The 16,928-nt window shown below is 58.2% G+C and overlaps 1 protein-coding gene across 3 annotated transcripts in view; it reads right to left on the bottom strand.

The window, feature by feature from the left end:
- Positions 1-16,928, bottom strand: part of SEC14L2 (SEC14 like lipid binding 2) — a 55,536-nt gene that overhangs the window by 13,700 nt on the left and 24,908 nt on the right. The window contains exons 3-6 of one of the 3 annotated variants that reach the window (XM_054006569.1): positions 10,521-10,564; positions 2,998-3,057; positions 2,685-2,873; positions 1,862-1,957 (exon numbers count right to left, since the gene is read on the bottom strand). In XM_054006569.1, the coding sequence (XP_053862544.1) occupies positions 1,862-1,957; positions 2,685-2,873; positions 2,998-3,057; positions 10,521-10,564 (389 nt within the window). Of the gene's footprint in view, positions 1-1,861; positions 1,958-2,684; positions 2,874-2,997; positions 3,988-10,520; positions 10,565-16,928 lie in introns of those variants that run through there. The other 2 variants (XM_054006570.1, XM_054006571.1) reach the window with 2 other exon arrangements.

The following is a 16,928-nucleotide window of genomic DNA, read 5'->3' on the forward strand; positions in this document are numbered from 1 at the left end:
TGGGGAAGTTGAGCCCAGGCTCAAGAGGGAGGGTGGATCCCCCTGGCAGGGAGGCCTGGGGAGTGGGACACTGGGGAGCTCTCTTGAGGACACCTGATGTGGGCTGTGGAGACTGGCCACTCTCAAGTGGATGGCCTGGAGAGTGGGGACTTGCATCAGGGGTGAAAGGAACTGGGAACAATGTGCTGCTATGGAGTGGGTGGGTGGAGGTGATTCCCCTGGAGTGGGGAATGGAGAAGCCACGGTACCTTTATATTTACTGTGCACATTGGAGAATTGCTTTAGGGGAACTACTGCACTGGTGTATGTGAGCAAGCTATACTCAAAGGTGGGCTTAGTAGTGCACACTGAGAGATGATAATCCTTTCAGGGCTAGACTAAAAGGGAAACTGAGGCTAGGCATGCCTGTTGTGTCGCAACCTGCCCGTGAAAGGTGCCCTAGGTGGGGTCACCCTATGACATCTGCAGAGAGGAGGAAATTCACCCCTGGGCAGAGGGCTTTAGCACCCGTAGGGCTGAAGCGAGACTCCTGCAGTGCCCAGGCCCTGAGCAATAGCCCTCTGCATGGGGTGGAATTTGACCCCGAAAGAATAACACTGTTAAAGCCTTTCCATGCTTATTAGAACCCCACAACCATAGGGGAACGCATATCTCATGATTTCTACAGCAATCTCATGATTTTTGGGGCCCTGACATGATTTTTCAAATGGTTGGGGATTGGCCAGTATTGAAGGATAAACCAGAATCATTCCAAACCAGCTACGCTGGAAGGCACCATCAGCATGGCCAACCCCAAATGGTTGGCAAGTCATGAGTGAGATCTCCCAAAATCATGAGATTGGCTTGAAATTCATGAGATTTTAAAAAATAACTTGGAATTATTTGTATTTGCTTTCTGGGTTTCTTTGAGCCTTTAGGGATCATGTTTTTGAGTTTTTTCCCACTGCCATAAGGGCCAGAAACCATTATTTTGGTAAATGAGAGCTGAGATTCTCACATATTCCCATGACTCCAGGAACTGGGGCTTTAAGAAAAAACACCAAAGACTACAAGACACACAATAAAACTCTGAGAGTTGGCAACACTGGAAAACTACCCAAACTCCATGGATTTTGTACGAACAAGAGAAGCAACCAAAGTCAGCCTTCAGCACCTCAAATCTAGAAGATCGGAGAGCTAAGGTAAAGACATCAAACACTCCACTGAACGCATCCAGGAAGCCCTTCTAAAACTATCTAGCTCAACCTTCCAATTCAGACACTTATCCAAGATGTAATCAGGAGATGTAATTGCTGAATATATAGCATACCCAAGCTAGCTTTGATCTACCTAGATCAAAGCTAGTTTGCCCAGGTCCCCGGGTACATACTGGAGCAGCTGCCAGCTTCACTTATTGCTACTCGAGCTAAATCAAAGCTACGTCTGCACATGCTGCAATCGCACCTCCTGACTGCAGTGCAGCTATGTCCTTTGTCAGCTGGGCTAGTTAACCCGATAACCAAAAGCGAGGCCCTCAGCGCAAACATCTACTGAGGTATCTGTGATCCTGTCACATCCTCAATAAGAGAAGAATACTGGGTCTGGCCAATGCCAGTGTAATCTATGAAAGTCCAGTTGGATTCCTTCCCGGGAAAGGAACCACCAACCACATATTTTAGCCTGTAGACACTCGTTAACAAACAAACAGGGGAAGATCTATTTGCCTCCATCATAGACCTGAGGACTAATCCTTAAATCACCATGAAGTGGACTTGTGGGGAAAGCATATGATCTGAGAAACCCATGCACCAGACCATTCTGCAGGATGGAGAATAAGCAACATGTAAACAGAGACCCCCTCCCCTGACCCCTACCTCCTCACCTCTCCATACGCCTCCACGGCTGGCTTCCAGAGATGCTTCAGGCCCAGCCCCTCGCAGTCATAGATCATCATGACCATCTCAACTCTCTTCCCCAGCTGCAAGAGAACAGAGCAAGAGGATTCAGACAGACACCATTCCAACCATCTGCAGGGTAACGTCCCAGGGAAACACAGCCATCTTCAATCAAAACTCTGTTTTACTATGTGATGGGCTTTCTCCTTTTCGCTTCCTGCTTGGGCCCTGGGGCATAGTGCCTTCCTGCATGACCCCTTGGGCTGTCATCCTGGAAGAGTGGTATATGTGGCTCAGTAGGGGATGCTCTCCTGTCCCAGCACAGGCCCCAATGCTCCAGCGTGGTGACGGGGCACTGCAGGAGATCCTATCCTTCAGGCGGCCATCTAAAATTCCAAAGCTGTTCCAACAGTGCTGGGCTCTGAGCATATTCTAACACAGGCAGATAATGTACATTCTGCCTCCCTGAATTCCACCCACTGTTTCAACTGGACACAGTTTTCTTCTTCACTACCTGCTCTGAGATGTTCTGCAGTGTTGCTGTGTGCTGTTAAAGAGCTGCTCTCTTCCATCCCAGAGGTGGCTGCATTTCAGTGGTGGGCAAAGTGGTCTTGGTACAGAGAGCCTGTAATGTATTTCAGTTACTAGGATCCTAGCCAAGTCTGAATGCTGGTTTCTCCTGTGCCCTGCTCCGGCTTAGGACCCTAGACCTCAAGACAGAAAGTCCCTGGCCACTGCTACAGGCTCCTTCCCTGCCCTGGGCTCTCCAGGCCCAGATGACAATGACTCATGGAGGCAGCGAGGTCTCACCTTCTGGGTCTGCTTGTCACACTCCTGCAGCAGCATCTCGCAGTCACGGTACTTGTTTTTGAGCAGATCTTGTTTGGAGGCTGACAAGAGGATGCCTTTGGCGTCGAGGGGCCCAATGATCTCGTACCAGATGGGGCAGCCATCCCGGTCATACCCACACATCCCCCCAGACATGTACTTCTGAATCACCTGCACAGAAAAGACACAGGCCTTAGAGTCCCTCCACTAAGCACAGCTGTTCACGGGCCGCACCCAGAACAGGTGCGGAAATCCATCCCCGAGGACAGGAGGGAGAGGGCAAATGGGAACTCACCTCCGGGGGGTGCCAGTTGATGATGTTGTCAGCATCCATGTGCTTCCGAAACTCAACATACTGTTAAAACAAACCAGAGGGGAGCTGTTGAGAGTGGGGGGAAAACAGTCTGGATAGGGTGACCAGATGTCCCGATTTTATAGGGACAGTCCCGATTTTTGGGTCTTTTTCTTATATAGGCTGCTATTCCCCCCCCACCCCCGTCCCAATTTTTAACATTTGCTGTCTGGTCACCCTACGTCTGGGTCACTTTCAAGCAGGGACAGGAAATACAGGAATCTGTGTACGTCTTCCACCCTCCTCCGATGAACACTGACATTGTGGAACAAAACTCAGCAAGGCGAGCAGTGAGGTATGGATTACACGGCTGCAGCGTCAGGAAAGATCCTGCATGTAACTGACAGCTTCTGCCCAAAAGGGACTCAGGACTGGAATGGAGGCGGGGGCAGGGGGCTGCACATCAGGACTGTGGGGCATCAGTAGAGCTGGGTGTGTGTGGAGGGTAAGGCTGGAGCAGCAGGCTGGGTTGAAGTGCACCCTCTGCACTGTGCTGGGGACTCAGGGCTGGAATAGCAGGTGGTCCCTTCTGGCCTTAAATCTCCTGTGACTCTGTGAGAACAAGACAAGAAGGGGTTGTGACAGACCCAGACCAGTGGGGTACAGGAGTCTGGTCCTATTGGGATCCAGGATGTGGGCAGGCAAAGCCCACCCACTGCTAAAGGATCCCCCCCAGCCTAAGGGGGGGTCCACAGGGCCTGGAGACCAAAAAGTTACGGGGGACAACTAATAAAAGAACAGGGACAGGAGTGAGGTCAAAGGGTCAAAAGAAGGGAACCTGACGGGGACACCGAGCAGAGAACCCCGGACAGCGCCCACTGCTCCTCGAAGGCGTCAAGGGAGCCAGTGGATGCCGCCCAGAGGAACTCTGCCCGGATACGTGGATGAACAGAGGACCGGAAATAGGCCCCACAGTCACAGGAGACTCCATCGGCCAACCTCCTCACTCTGGTTTTATAAATGGCCAGGAGGAGGTTGACCAGGAGGTCCCGCAACTTTGTGGGGCGACGGATAGGGAGTGCATAAATAAAAAGGTGAGGGGAAAAGTGCAACCAAAATCGTAACAAAATATCCCTGAGGAGCCAGAATAGGGGCTGCAGCCTGGCGCACTCCAGGTAAACATGCGCCAGGGTCTCCCTCACGCCGCAAAAGGGGCAGGTGTCTGGGATAGGGGTAAACCGCGCCAAGTACACGCCCGTGCTCACAGCTCCGTGAAGGAGCCGCCAACTGATGTCCCCGGTGGGCTTCGGGATCAGAGCAGAATAAAGGCTGGCCCACCGGGGCTCCTCACCCTCCAGAGGTGGCAGAAGGTCCCGCCACTTCGTATCAGGGCGGGACGCGAGGGTGAGGACATGAAGAACATGGAGCACGAGTGTGTATAGATGTTTCCTTGGCGCGGTCCGGAACGGAACCGGCTGTAGATGGTGCAGCCGGCTCATCGCGAATGGACGGGGAGGGGGCTGGTTGGGTCCACGGGGCAGGGGCCCGATGAAAGAGTCTGGAGGGCTCGGAGTGGAGGGTGGGCGGGGCGTGCCCTCTCGCAGGACCCGGTCGAGATAGTCCCGAGCAGCGGGAGGCAAAGCGGCCCTCACCTCCTGAAGTACGTGCCGGGGAGTACGAGGTCTGGAGAGCCCCATGCGCTGAGCGAGCGTCAGGGGATCCAGCCAGTCTCCCCGGTCGTAGTCCAGGAGGTCTCCGACTTTGGTGACTTCTGCTAGGACCAACCTCTGGCGCACCATGGGGGACTCTGCCACCTGCACATGAAGCTGGGGGTTGTATAGCAGGGGCTCCGCGAGGAGATCTGCCCCCACGGTGGCCGCCACGGACCTGGTCACTGAAAACAGTTTCCAGGTCCGGAGGAGGTCCTGGTAGAAGACCGGCAGCTCGGAGAGGCCTCGCGGAAGACCTCTCGGATGGAGACAAAGGAGCTGCCGGTCATATTGGAGCCCTCGGAAGCGGCGCAGGAAGGCGTGTGCCAATACGCTCCATGCCGGACTACCTGCACTATAAAGGAGCCTCTGCAGGGACTGGAGGCGGAAGACGTGGACCTGAGCGTGCAGACACTTCAGGCCCTGCCCTCCCTCCTCCAGGGGTAGATGGAGAACCCCCGCAGAGACCCAGTGCAGTCCTGACCAAAAGAACTCCAGAATCAACGTCCGGAGGGTGGTCAGGAAGCCCGGGGCCGGGACCAGAGCATGGACAGGACTAGTTGATTGAGCACCAGTGCTCTCCCTCGAAGGGAGAGACACCGGAGTAGTCCTGTCCATTTCTGGAGCCGCTCCGACACTCTGCCCTCTAAACCTAGCCAGTTCTCCGGCGGAGACGGATGCGTGGCAGAAAGGTAAACGCCGAGATAGAGCAGCGGACCCGCGCTCCACCGGATGGCCTGAAGCGCGGGTGGGAGGGAGCTCGCCTGCCACCAGTCCCCTACCACCAGGCCAGAGCTCTTGACCCAGTTAACCCGGGCGGAGGAGGCCGCCAAATAGATGGTCTGGCAAGCCTCCACCCGCACCAAGTCGCCCGGGTCCTGGACCCGAGGAGCACGTTGTCGGCGTACGCCGACAGGACCAGCCGCAGCTCCGGCTCCCGCAGCACCAACCCTGCCAACCTCCTACGGAGGAGACAGAGGAAGGGCTCGATCGCCAGAGCATACAGCTGGCCCGAGAGGGGGCACCCTTGACGTACTCCTCGCCCGAAGCTGACCGGTTCGGTCAGGGTCCAGTTGAGCCTGACCAAACACTCTGCGGAGGCGTACAGCACCTGGAGAAAACCCACAAACTGGGGCCCGAAGCCAAACGCTCGCAGCGTGCCCAGGAGATACCCGTGGTCCACCCTGTCGAACGCCTTCTCCTGATCCAGGGACAGGAGGGCGAACGACAGACCATCCCTACACCTGAGTTCCAAGAGGTCCCGGACCAGATACAAGTTGTCGAAGATGGTGTGGCCCAGGATGGTGTAGGTCTGGTCTGGGTGGATCACGTCCACCAACACGGACCCTAGCCGCAGCGAGATGGCCTTCGCTACGATTTTATAGTCCGTGCTGAGGAGCGAGATGGGACGCCAATTCCGTAAATCGCGGAGGTCCCCCTTCTTCGGCAATAAGGTCAGCACGGCTCGCCTGCACGAAAGCGGGAGGACCCCGCCCTGCAAGGACTCGGCCCAGACGGTGACAAGGTCCGGGCCGAGGACGTCCCAAAACACGCGGTAGAACTCCACGGTCAGCCCGTCCATGCCCGGAGATTTATTGGTGGGCATGCGGCGGAGGGCTTCCGAGAACTCAGCCAGAGTGAGAGGCAGCTCCAGCCGGTCTCGGTCGCCCACGCTGACTGTCGGGAGTTCATCCCAGAGCATTCTGCAAGCGTTAGGATCGGTCGGATCCGGGGAGAAAAGGCCTGCGTAGAAGGCCCTGGCCCTCCCGCACATTTCCGCCAGATCCGTGAGGGGGGTGCCGTCCTCTGCTAGAAGGCAGGTGACGTGCTTTTTAGCCCCCCTCTTTTTCTCCAGGGCATAGAAGAAGCGGGAACCGCGATCCATCTCCCGAAGGAGGCGGATGCGGGATCGAACAAAGGCACCTCAGGCCCGATGGTCCTCGAGGGTCCGCAGCTCTTCCCGCTTCTCCCGGCACGCTCCACAGAGGGATGGATCACTGGGGCTGGCGGCCAGACGCCTCTCCAGCTCTAAGACTTCCCGTTCCAACTGCCCTATCGCCGCATCCCTCCGTCGGCTGGCGCCCCGGGTGTAGTCACGGCAGAAGAGCCGGGCGCGCACCTTCCCCAGGTCCCACCACCGTCGCGCCGAGGGAAAGGCACGCCGCTGCCCTCGCCAGGCTAGCCAGAACTCCCGGAAGGACGCCACGAAGCCCACATTCTCCAACAAGCTATTATTAAAGTGCCAATAGGCCGGCCCCGGCCTCTCCGCGCAGAGAGAGGCTGTCACGGTGGCTAGATGGTGATCTGAAAAAGGGGCCGGCCGGACGCTGGAGGAGTGGGCCCGGGAAAGATGGAAGCGTGACATATAGATGCGGTCCAACCGGGAGTGGTACGACCGATGGACCTCCACCCGGACAAAAGTGAATGTTGAAACGTCATCCGGGTGGTGGTCGCGCCAGACGTCCACCAGGGAGTGATGTTCGACGATCTCCCGGAGGACGTCCGCGGCGGCCTGGTGCTACTCGGTCCCCGAACGGTCCCGTTCCTCAAGGGTGGCGTTAAAGTCCCCGCCCAGGACCAGGCACTCGCGAGGATCCAAGGTGCCGAGGAAGGCGGACGCCTGCTGATAAAAACACAACCTCTCCGGGCCCAATGTCAGGGCGTAAACGTTGACGAGATTAACTACAAGCCCCTCCATGCGGACCCGGAGGTGCAGCAGGCGGCCCGGCACAGCCTCGGTGACCCCCAGCACCTCGGGCCGTAGGTCGGGGGAGAACAGGGTCGCCACTCCAGCCGTACAAACTCTGAAGTGGCTAAAATAGACCCTGTCCCCTCACTCCAGCCTCCAGCTAGCTTCAGCGGCCGGATCCGTATGGGTCTCCTGCAGGAAAATCACAGAGTAACCCCCCTCCCGAAGGAAGGAGAGCACCTGGTTCCTGCGGAGACCCATCCTACAGCCCCGGGTGTTTAATGTTGCGAAGATGATCGGTGCCATGAGGAGGACTGGGGGAGATCCTCGCTAGCAGAGACACCCACGGCCTCCGTCGGGCCGCGCAACAATCCGTGACCTACCCCATAAGCGATTAAGGAGTCACGGAAGAGGCGGACCCGTTGGTAGGCCGCGGCGGCCTGCCTCCCGGTCCTCTTACCCTCCCCCATGAGAGCCCTCGCGGCCCGGAGGATCTGATGGAAATCCCCCCATCGCTGGAGTGCAAGCTGTACCTTGTTGTGGGAGCCACAGACGTCCTCAAGGAAGTCCCGTAGCTCCTCTCTCAGCGTATGGGGGGGTGGGGTTATTGATCTATGGCTATCCCCCAGCGGGGCCCCTGTCACAGCCCCGTGGCCCACCGAGACGGGCAAGCAGGGGGCAGACCCTCAACGTGGCGTCCGATGGGCTGGCGCCACGTGGCCGCCTCAGACTCTGGCTCAATGGGGGGCGGCGGAGGGAAAACAGCAGCCCCTGGTGGGTTGGGACAGGGAAAAACAAAGGCCGCTCCTTGGGGGTCATCTTCTGGGATATGGAAGGAGATGGCCCCAGGGGCGGCAATAGCATCATGGGAAGTGGAGGGGACAGGGACGGGGTCGGTGACAGGGGCAGGGTCGGAGTCAGGAATAGGGACAGGGGAAGGGGTGATAGTGGGATCGGGGGCCTCAGCAGCCAGGCCACTGGGTGGGGGGGTGGCACCCCACAAAGGGGCTCAGGGATTTGCAGGGAGGGAGGTGGGCCCTCGGCGATGCCGGACTCATGCTCCAAGGCAGATGGTAAGGCCACGGCATCCGTAGATGGAGAATCAACGATGGGGCCCCCACCCGGAAAGGAGGTCGGCTGTCCCTCAGCCATGAGGGAGTCCCCTGGCGACTCGGGTCCCAGTTGCGTGGCACTGGCCGTCGCCTCAAGAGGTTCGGGGGCCGCTAGCGGGGTGCCATCTGCAGCTGGGATGGTGGAAGAGTCCAGGGGCTCCTCGGAGGCGGGAGTGGAAGCAGTGGGTAAGGGGATGGAATATGGGGAAAGGGGGGCCGAGGCGAGGTCGCTCAGATCGAGGCCCGTTGGCAGAGGGTCGTCCTCCCCCTGGGTAACCGGGGTCAGACCCAGGGCCTCGATCTCCTCATAAATGGAAGGGAGATCACCTTCCACCACCCCAGGGCTCTCCCCTCCTGCACCCGAAGCGACGCTCGCCTTGGTGCGTGCAGGGGCTTCAGATTGTAAGGGGGCGAGAGGGGCTCCATCAGGGGTTTCCATAGGAAGGGACACCGGAGGAGGGGTAGTGATTTCCTCCGATGCTGCCACGTCTTCCCTAGCTGGTAATGGTGGACAAAACCCACCCGGGGGCAAAGCGGAAGGCTCAGCATCGGTTCCCCCCTTCCTGGTCTTCCAGGGGGGCTACCGCATCAGATGGAAGGAGCGGAGCTCGAGCCTTCCGCTTGCCCTGCTTCCCCTGTACTAAGGACCAGCCCTCCATGGCATCATCCGGGGGCTGGCTAACAGGAGTTGGGTCAGGGAGCAAGAGCGAAGGCTTAGGGACTCGGGGAGGCAATGGTGGGGCAGCATGTAGGAGGGAGGATTCTCTCTGGGGCATGCCCTCTTCTATGCCCGGCGATATCCCTACCTCACCCTCCTCCACAGGCCCCGCCAGATCGCAGGCGGCAGAGGTGGGGCCCTCTTGCTCGTCTAGGCGCACTGGGGGAGATACCCTTTGGGCCCGAGCGGGAGTGTTGGTGGGCCGGAAAGGAGGAGGGGCGGCTTCGGGCGCCGGGCAGCTAGGGGCGCCGGCGATGACGGCAGTAGGGTCTGCCCGAGGGGTCTCACTCTCCTTGTCCCCTGCCATAATGAGGACGGGGGGAGAGCAAACACTGGAGGGGGGGTAGGGAAAGGGGAAGCAGGTCGACCACTCCTCCCCGCTAAGCTGTAGGCAGGGGAGGAGGGCGCCAAAAAAAAAAGGAGGGTGGATGGGGGGCTATCAAGGGCTAGGGGTCAGTCACCGACTCAGGGAAGGTTTCCGGCTTCTCATGTTGCACCAAGGAAGGGAGGAGATAACAGCATTGGGGGGGTGCAGTGAGACAGCTCACTTCAGTTGTGGTGTGAGTGTGAGGAGCTGGGAGTGCTGCTGGAGGACTGAGGAGCACAAGCTTTATCAGACACTAGGAGGAAGGTCCTGTGGTGAGAATAAGGAAGGTGTTTAGAGGAGGCCATTGGGGAAGTAGCCCAGGGAGTTGTAGCTGTCATGTAGCTGTTACAGGAGGCACTATAGACAGCTGCAGTCCACAGGGCCCTGGGCTGGAACCCAGAGTAGAGGGGGGGCCTGGGTTCCCCCCAAACCTTCCAATTGACCTGGACTGTGGGTTCTTCCAGAGGGGAAGGTCTCTGGGCTGTTCCCCAACCCACGTGGTGAATCTCTGAGGCAAGAAAATCTGCCAATAAGCGAGGACCCACCAAGATAGAGGAGGAACTTTGTCACAGGGTGTACTGGAGCAAGGGGGTGGGGCAGCAGGAAGTGAGGAAGAGGGGGAAGGAATGTATATCTTGTATGAAAAACAAGATAAGAGCAATTAAATAAATACTTCAAAGGCTTCTGGTGTGAGCTGGACTCTGTGGAACCAGAGGAGGAGTGCCTGCCGTGTAGCTAGGGGGCCTGGACAGGTTTATGAATGGCTGCACACATGGGATCGTGGGCTTGGATCCTGTTGGAATCTGCATGTGTGTGCAGAGTGGTGGGGAGTGCAGGGGCACAGGGCTTGGGGACTACTTTTGTTCTCTTCCCTTCCACCCCCCTTTGGGATGTAGAAACCCCAGGGACGGGGGCTGGGAGGGTCTCTTACCTTCCGGACCATGGCCTCGGCTTTCTGAAGGTCGAAACATCGAGCTGCAACAGAACGGGGAGGTTATGCTCGTGGCCAGGCCCATTCTGTTATTACCCATCTAAACAGCTTGCCCCAGGGAGTTCCTGCTGGCAGGGCCGGCTCCAGGCACCAGCTTGTCAAGCAGGTGCTTGGGGCGGCCACTCCGGAGAGGGGCAGCACGTCCAACTATTTGGCGGCAATTCGGCAGATGGTCCCTCACTCCGGCTCGGAGCGAAGGACCTTCCGTTGAATTGCCGCTGCAGATCGGGATCGCGGCTGCTTTCTTTTTTTGGCTGCTTGGGGCGGCCAAAACCCTGGAGCCGGCCCTGCCTGCTGGTGAATGACGCCAGCACGGCAGCACTGGGGGCTGGAGCACAGCGCCGGTGAGGTACAGGATCAGCAGGAAAAATCAGCCCCTGAGTTGTTCCTGGCCCCTCTCCCAGAGGGACTGAACTCCTGGGATCAGTCCATGTGATCCATTCAGTCCATGGCTTCTCAACTGAGCTGCCACTATTGGAGTGAATAGCACCAGCTGGAGTGGCAATTTGTTTTATGTGGCTATCTGCCTGCTGCAAACTGAGCTGAGACCCACAAACTCATTACACACAAGCCACCTGCCTGCCATCAGATGCTGATGAGTTCCACTCTCCACCACCACTCCCTGGGCTGCATCCAAATCAGAGACCTACAAGGGAAACGTTCCTTCCTGTTATTATCCTGCAGCCAGTGATGCCAGCCACACTGGGGCAGCCTCTGGGCTTCCAGGGAGATGTGCAGAGGTCACTGACTGCTGGACAGTTCTGCTGACATTGCACAGGATGGAATAGACTCCAGCTCCCTCTCACTTAGCTGAGTTAGCTCCGCAGGGCTAGCAGGAACCAACAGGTGGCCACGCTTTCCTGTCATGGAAGCCAGGAGCTCTGAGTCTGATACATGCAGGGAGCAACAAGGGGCCTGGAACAGGGTGACATGCCCCTTTAAGAGCTAGAGACCTGGGACCAGCTATCCTTCGTTACCGAGTAGACACACCTGAGCAGGATTCCCCTAGAAGATACTCCTGGGGGAATTCTGCACCACTGCGCATGCACAGAATTTATGTCCCCTGCAGATTTCTTTGCTTCCCTGTAGAAAAATGACTTTCTGAGAGGGAAGCTGTGATGGAGTAGGGAGTATTAACCTGGTAATGTTGCATGGGAGTTTTACTAGTTTACTGTCTTCTGCTAATACGGGGCGTGCCTCCGTTTCCCTAGATGGTGATTGGAAATAAGGGTGTGACTTCACAGAGGGATGATACTTGATGGCCAGCATGTAAGTGATGGCGGCTGCCCTTCATAACCTGAGCCCAGGAAGGGGTTGGGGCCAGGTGACTGTCACAGAGTGTGGGGGAACTCAGGGCCCTGCACCCCCGGCTTCCTGCGATTCACCATGACTCTCAGCCAGCCAGTAAAGCAGAAGGTTTATTTAGATGACAGGAATACAGTCCAAGACAGGTCTTGCAGGCACAGACAACAGGACCCCCCTTAGTTAGGTCCATCTTGGGGTCCCAGGGCATCCCAGCCCCCCTTGGGAGGTCACAGCCATCTCTGCCTCCCAGCCATCTCACCAGCCAGCTTCCAAAAACTCTGCCTTCAGCGACCCCTCCCACAGCCTTTGTTCAGTTTCCCGGGCCAAGGTGTCACCTGGCCTCCAACCCCTTCCTGGGTTCTCATGTTACATGCTCAGGTATTCTCCTTCGGGCAGTCTCCCATCCCCCAATGCAGACTATCCTAGCCACACTCCCCTGTCAGCATTCACAGACCACAGTAAGAACAGTTCCAGTTCGTCACATCTCTCCCCCCTTCGAGACCGAACTGAGCAGGGTCACTTTAGCCAGTGACCCGGGGAAGTTCGAACCTACCCCCGTTCCCATGGATGCCCCCGCATCCCTCCCATTCCTTGGTGAGAATTACACCAGGCCCCTCCAGTTTCACGCCCCCCCCCCTTAGGTCGAGGGTGCTTGATGGCACTCGCAGTTCGCATGTGGGAAGGTTTATGCGGCCTGTGCCCTTTTCCCACCCCAATACCCCTGGGGTTCCAACTGGGCTGTGGTCTTCTCCCAGCGCTCCAGTCTGGAGGTCTGTGCTTTGGGCTCTCTTGGTTCAGAGCCACCCTTTTAACCTTGGCCACCCTCCGGAAAGGATCCTCTATGCTGGGCAAGGGTCCTAAAGCCGTTTTCCCCTTGTCCCGGGCCTTCCTCCCCCTCTGACAGGGGTCACAGGATCGGCAGTACTGTCGGACAGTAACAAAGACCCCAGGCCAGTAAAAGCTCCGTAGCAGCCTCTGCTGGGTACGCCAGGTTCCCTGGTGCCCTGAGAGGGGAATGTCATGGGCCCGGCACAGCAGCTGGCGGCGATACTTCTGGGGTACCACCAGCTGCCTCCTGATCCCCCGACTCCATTTTCCCTGGGGGAGCCCATTCTCGGTACAGGAACCCCTTTTCCCACAGGAACCTTTTCCGGCCACCTTGTCCCATGGTCTGTACCGCATTGAGGTCGGCCAGGTCCCTTATCTTCCGCAAGGAGGGATCTCTCTGCAACTCGGCCTGGAACTCAGCAGCTGAGACAGGGATGGCCACCTGCTCTTTCTCACCGGCTGGGTCTGAAGCTGCAGCCTCCCTGAGCCATGTCCCTGGGCGTTCCCTCCCCACCAGGTTAGGGTCCTGCGCCTCAGGCAAGGCACCCTCCCCAAGGCCAGGGCGCAGTGCCCCTCGCCGGCTCTGACTGCGGGTCACAACCAGTGCCCTTTGGGGGTTGCTTGGCCAGTCCTCCAGGTCCCCCCCCATCAACACCTCAGTGGGCAAATACGGGTGTACCCCCACATCCTTGGGGCCCTCCTTGGCCCCCCACTTCAGGTGTACCCTTGCCACGGGCACTTTGACTGGTGTCCCGCCCACCCCCGTCAGGGTCAGGTAGGTGTTGGGCACCACCTGATCTGGGGCCACCACCTCGGGCCGGGCCAGCGTCACCTCTGCGCACGTATCCCAGTATCCATTGACCTTCCTCCCATCCACCTCCAGGGGAACAAAGTACTCTCTCCGGAGGGGCAGCCCCGCGCCCACCGTATAAACCAAAAACCCTGAGTCTGGAGCATCCAGCCCCCCAGAGGAGCTGGCCTGGAGCTCTCCTCCCTCCTTAGCAGGTGGTACTCTGCCAGCCCCCCTTCCCTGGGAATGCTGCCTCTCGCCCAGCTGGGTCTCTACCCAGTCAACCCTCTGAGGGTTCGGTCTGCTCAGTCTGTCCCTGAGCCTGGGGCACTGGGCCCGTATGTGGCCTTTCTGGCCACAGTGATAGCAGCCCATGTCCCATGGGTCCCCTTGAGTGGGTCGGATGGTCCTGACGCCGGATGTTCCCCTTTGATGGGGTTTTTCTGTATTTTCCCACGGGGAGGTCCCACGGTGACTCTCTCTCTGCGTTGTGGTGGGACTGTTCCTTTGGGACTCCTCCCTGTTATCCCCTGACCGGCTCTTTACAAACTCATCGGCCAGCCGGCCTGCATGTCGCGGGTTCTCTGGTTTTTTGTCCCTCAACCACAGTCTCAGGTCGGATGGGCACCGCTCATACAGTTGCTCCAGTACCAGCTGTTTAACCAGGTCCTCCTTCGTCTGGGCCCCATCAGCCCACTTGCTGGCGTATCCTTCCATGCGGACGGCTAGTTGCAGATATGAGATCTCAGGGGTTTTATCCTGACTCCGGAACCTTTCCCGGTACATCTCAGGAGTCAGCCCAAACTCACGTAGCAGGGCCTTTTTGAATAGTTCGTAGTCCCCTTTCTCTGCCTCTTCCAGTTGGCGGTACAATGCCACGGCTTTGGGTCCAGTAAGGGGGTAAGGACCCGGAGTCTGTCCGCGGGATCAACCCGGTGCAGCTCGCAGGCCATCTCAAAGGCATCCAGGAAGTCATCCATGTCCTCCCCCTCCTTGCGTGGGGCCAGGATGCACTTATCAAAGCTCCAGGCAGTCTTGGGTCCCCCCTCACGCACCGCAGCCGGGGGTTCGCTGCCCCTCAGTCTCGCCAGTTCCAGTTCATGCTGTCTCTGTTGTTCACGATCCTCCAGCTCTCTGTTTTAGCTCTTTCTCCCATTCCAGCCAATTCCGCTCCACGGATGCCGAACGTCGCCGGGAGGATCCTCTGCTGGCCGGCGAGCTTCGCCGGGAGGATCCCCTGCTGGCCGGGGGGGGTCACGGCGCCCTCGGTATTTGCTGGGCTCCTCCCCACCCTTCCCCTAGGCATAGGAAGGAGGGGTCTCGGGAAGCCCTCAGCAGCCGGCTGACCACTCCCAGCTGGGACAGACACTGGTGCCTGTGCTGCATTTGCCAGGCGGCTTCCCTGAGACACATGGATCAGTTCATTCGCGCGATCTCCCTCCTCCAGCTGGGCAATGAGCTGTTCTTTGGTGAGCCTCCCACTGCACAGCCCCCTCTGCTTGCACAGCTCTACCAGGTCGCTCTTAAGCCGCTTGGCATACATCTTCCTGCTGGCTACTCAACGGCCTGTGTGCTCACAGCTCCCCACAGTTCCCAGAGAGACCCCTAGTGTGCCAGCCCTTCTCGAGGTCACCACCTCTCTGCCAGAGTCGAGCTGCAGACTCCTCCGCCCCTGGGACCACTCGCTGCGATCCCCCCGGGGTACCCTGTTACTGCAAAAGTCCTTCTCGCTGGTCACACACTCCCAGGGGTGATAACCGTCTCTCTCTCACTCTTCAGCACGCCTGGTCCCCATCAATCCCCCTTCGTTTTACTGCTCCCCAGTCACTTACTGCAGGAAGCGCCGTCCACGGGGTGCAGTAGATCCCACCTCTGCCACCAGTTGTCACGGAGTGTGGGGGAACTCAGGGCCCTGCACCCCCGGCTTCCTGCGATTCACCATGACTCTCAGCCAGCCAGTAAAGCAGGTTTATTTAGATGACAGGAATACAGTCCAAGACAGGTCTTGCAGGCACAGACAACAGGACCCCCCTCAGTTAGGTCCATCTTGGGGTCCCAGGGCATCCCAGCCCCCCTTGGGAGGTCACAGCCATCTCTGCCTCCCAGCCATCTCACCAGCCAGCTTCCAAAAACTCTGCCTTCAGCGACCCCTCCCACAGCCTTAGTTCAGTTTCCCGGGCCAAGGTGTCACCTGGCCTCCAACCCCTTCCTGGATTCTCATGTTACATGCTCAGGTATTCTCCTTCGGGCAGACTCCCATCCCCCAATGCAGACTATCCTAGCCACACTCCCCTGTCAGCATTCACAGACCACAGTAAGAACAGTCCCAGTTTGTCACAGTGACACCTTCTGTCTGGGAAAATGGACAAAGGCTGGAGGGGGGGGCAGGGGTGTGGCTGGGTGAGGCAGCAGGAAGGGGTTTCAGTTTGGAGCTGGCTGGGAGACATGGGGGGAGGCCCAGAACCTGGGTCTGGGCTCCCCATCCCCCCAAGAGGGATCTGACTGAGGGGGCCTGTTTTCTGTACCTACGACCTCTATTTTTAGACTGTGTTCCTGTCGTCTAATAAACCTTCTGTTTTACTGGCTGGCTGAGAATCACAGTGAATTGCAGGAAGTGGGGAGTATAGGGCCCTGACTCCCCCACACTCTGTGACCATTGGTGGTAGTGGTGGGATGTACTGCACCCCATGGATGACACTTCCTGCAGTAAGTGACTGGGGAGCAGTAAAATGAAGGGGGATTAACAAGAACCAGGCGCGCTGAAGGCTCAGAGAGGAGCGGTTTCAGGAGGCAGAGGAGTTACACTTAACCCTTGGGAGTGTGTGACCAGCGAGAAGGACTGTTGCAGTAACGGGGTCCCCCTGGGGACTGCAGTGAGCGGTTTCAAGGGCGGAGGAGTCTGCGGCTTGACCCTGGGAGAGAGGTGGTGACCTGGAGAAGGGCTGGCACAGTAGAGGTTCTTCCTGGAAACTAAGGGGAGCTGAGAGCACACAGGCCTGAGAGTCCACAACAACTTGAGAACAGCGGAGAGATGTATAACCATCTCCTTAAGAGGGACCTTGTAGAGCTGTGCAAGGAGAGAGGGCTTCGCAGAGGGAAGGCCACCAAAGCACAGCTGGAGGAGGAGGATCGCTGAGGGAAGCAGCCCAGCAGATGCAGTGCTGGCACCAGTGTCTGTCTCAGCTGGGAGTGGTCAGACTGCTGCTGAGGGCACTCCAAGGCCCCTCCTACTTATGGCTAGGGGAGTGGCTAGAAGCAGCCAGGCGAACACTGTGACCCCCGCAGCCAGCAGGGGATCCTCATGGCCAAGCTCCCCTGTCGCTGGAGCTGAGGCAGCTGGAATGGGAGAAGTAGATAAAACCTTGAGAGTGGCTTCCTCAAAGCAGGACCAATCCCCAGACAGATTTTTACCCTAGTTCCCTAAA

This window comes from Malaclemys terrapin, chromosome 16 (assembly GCF_027887155.1).
Source record: "Malaclemys terrapin pileata isolate rMalTer1 chromosome 16, rMalTer1.hap1, whole genome shotgun sequence".
NCBI lineage: Eukaryota > Metazoa > Chordata > Testudines > Emydidae > Malaclemys > Malaclemys terrapin.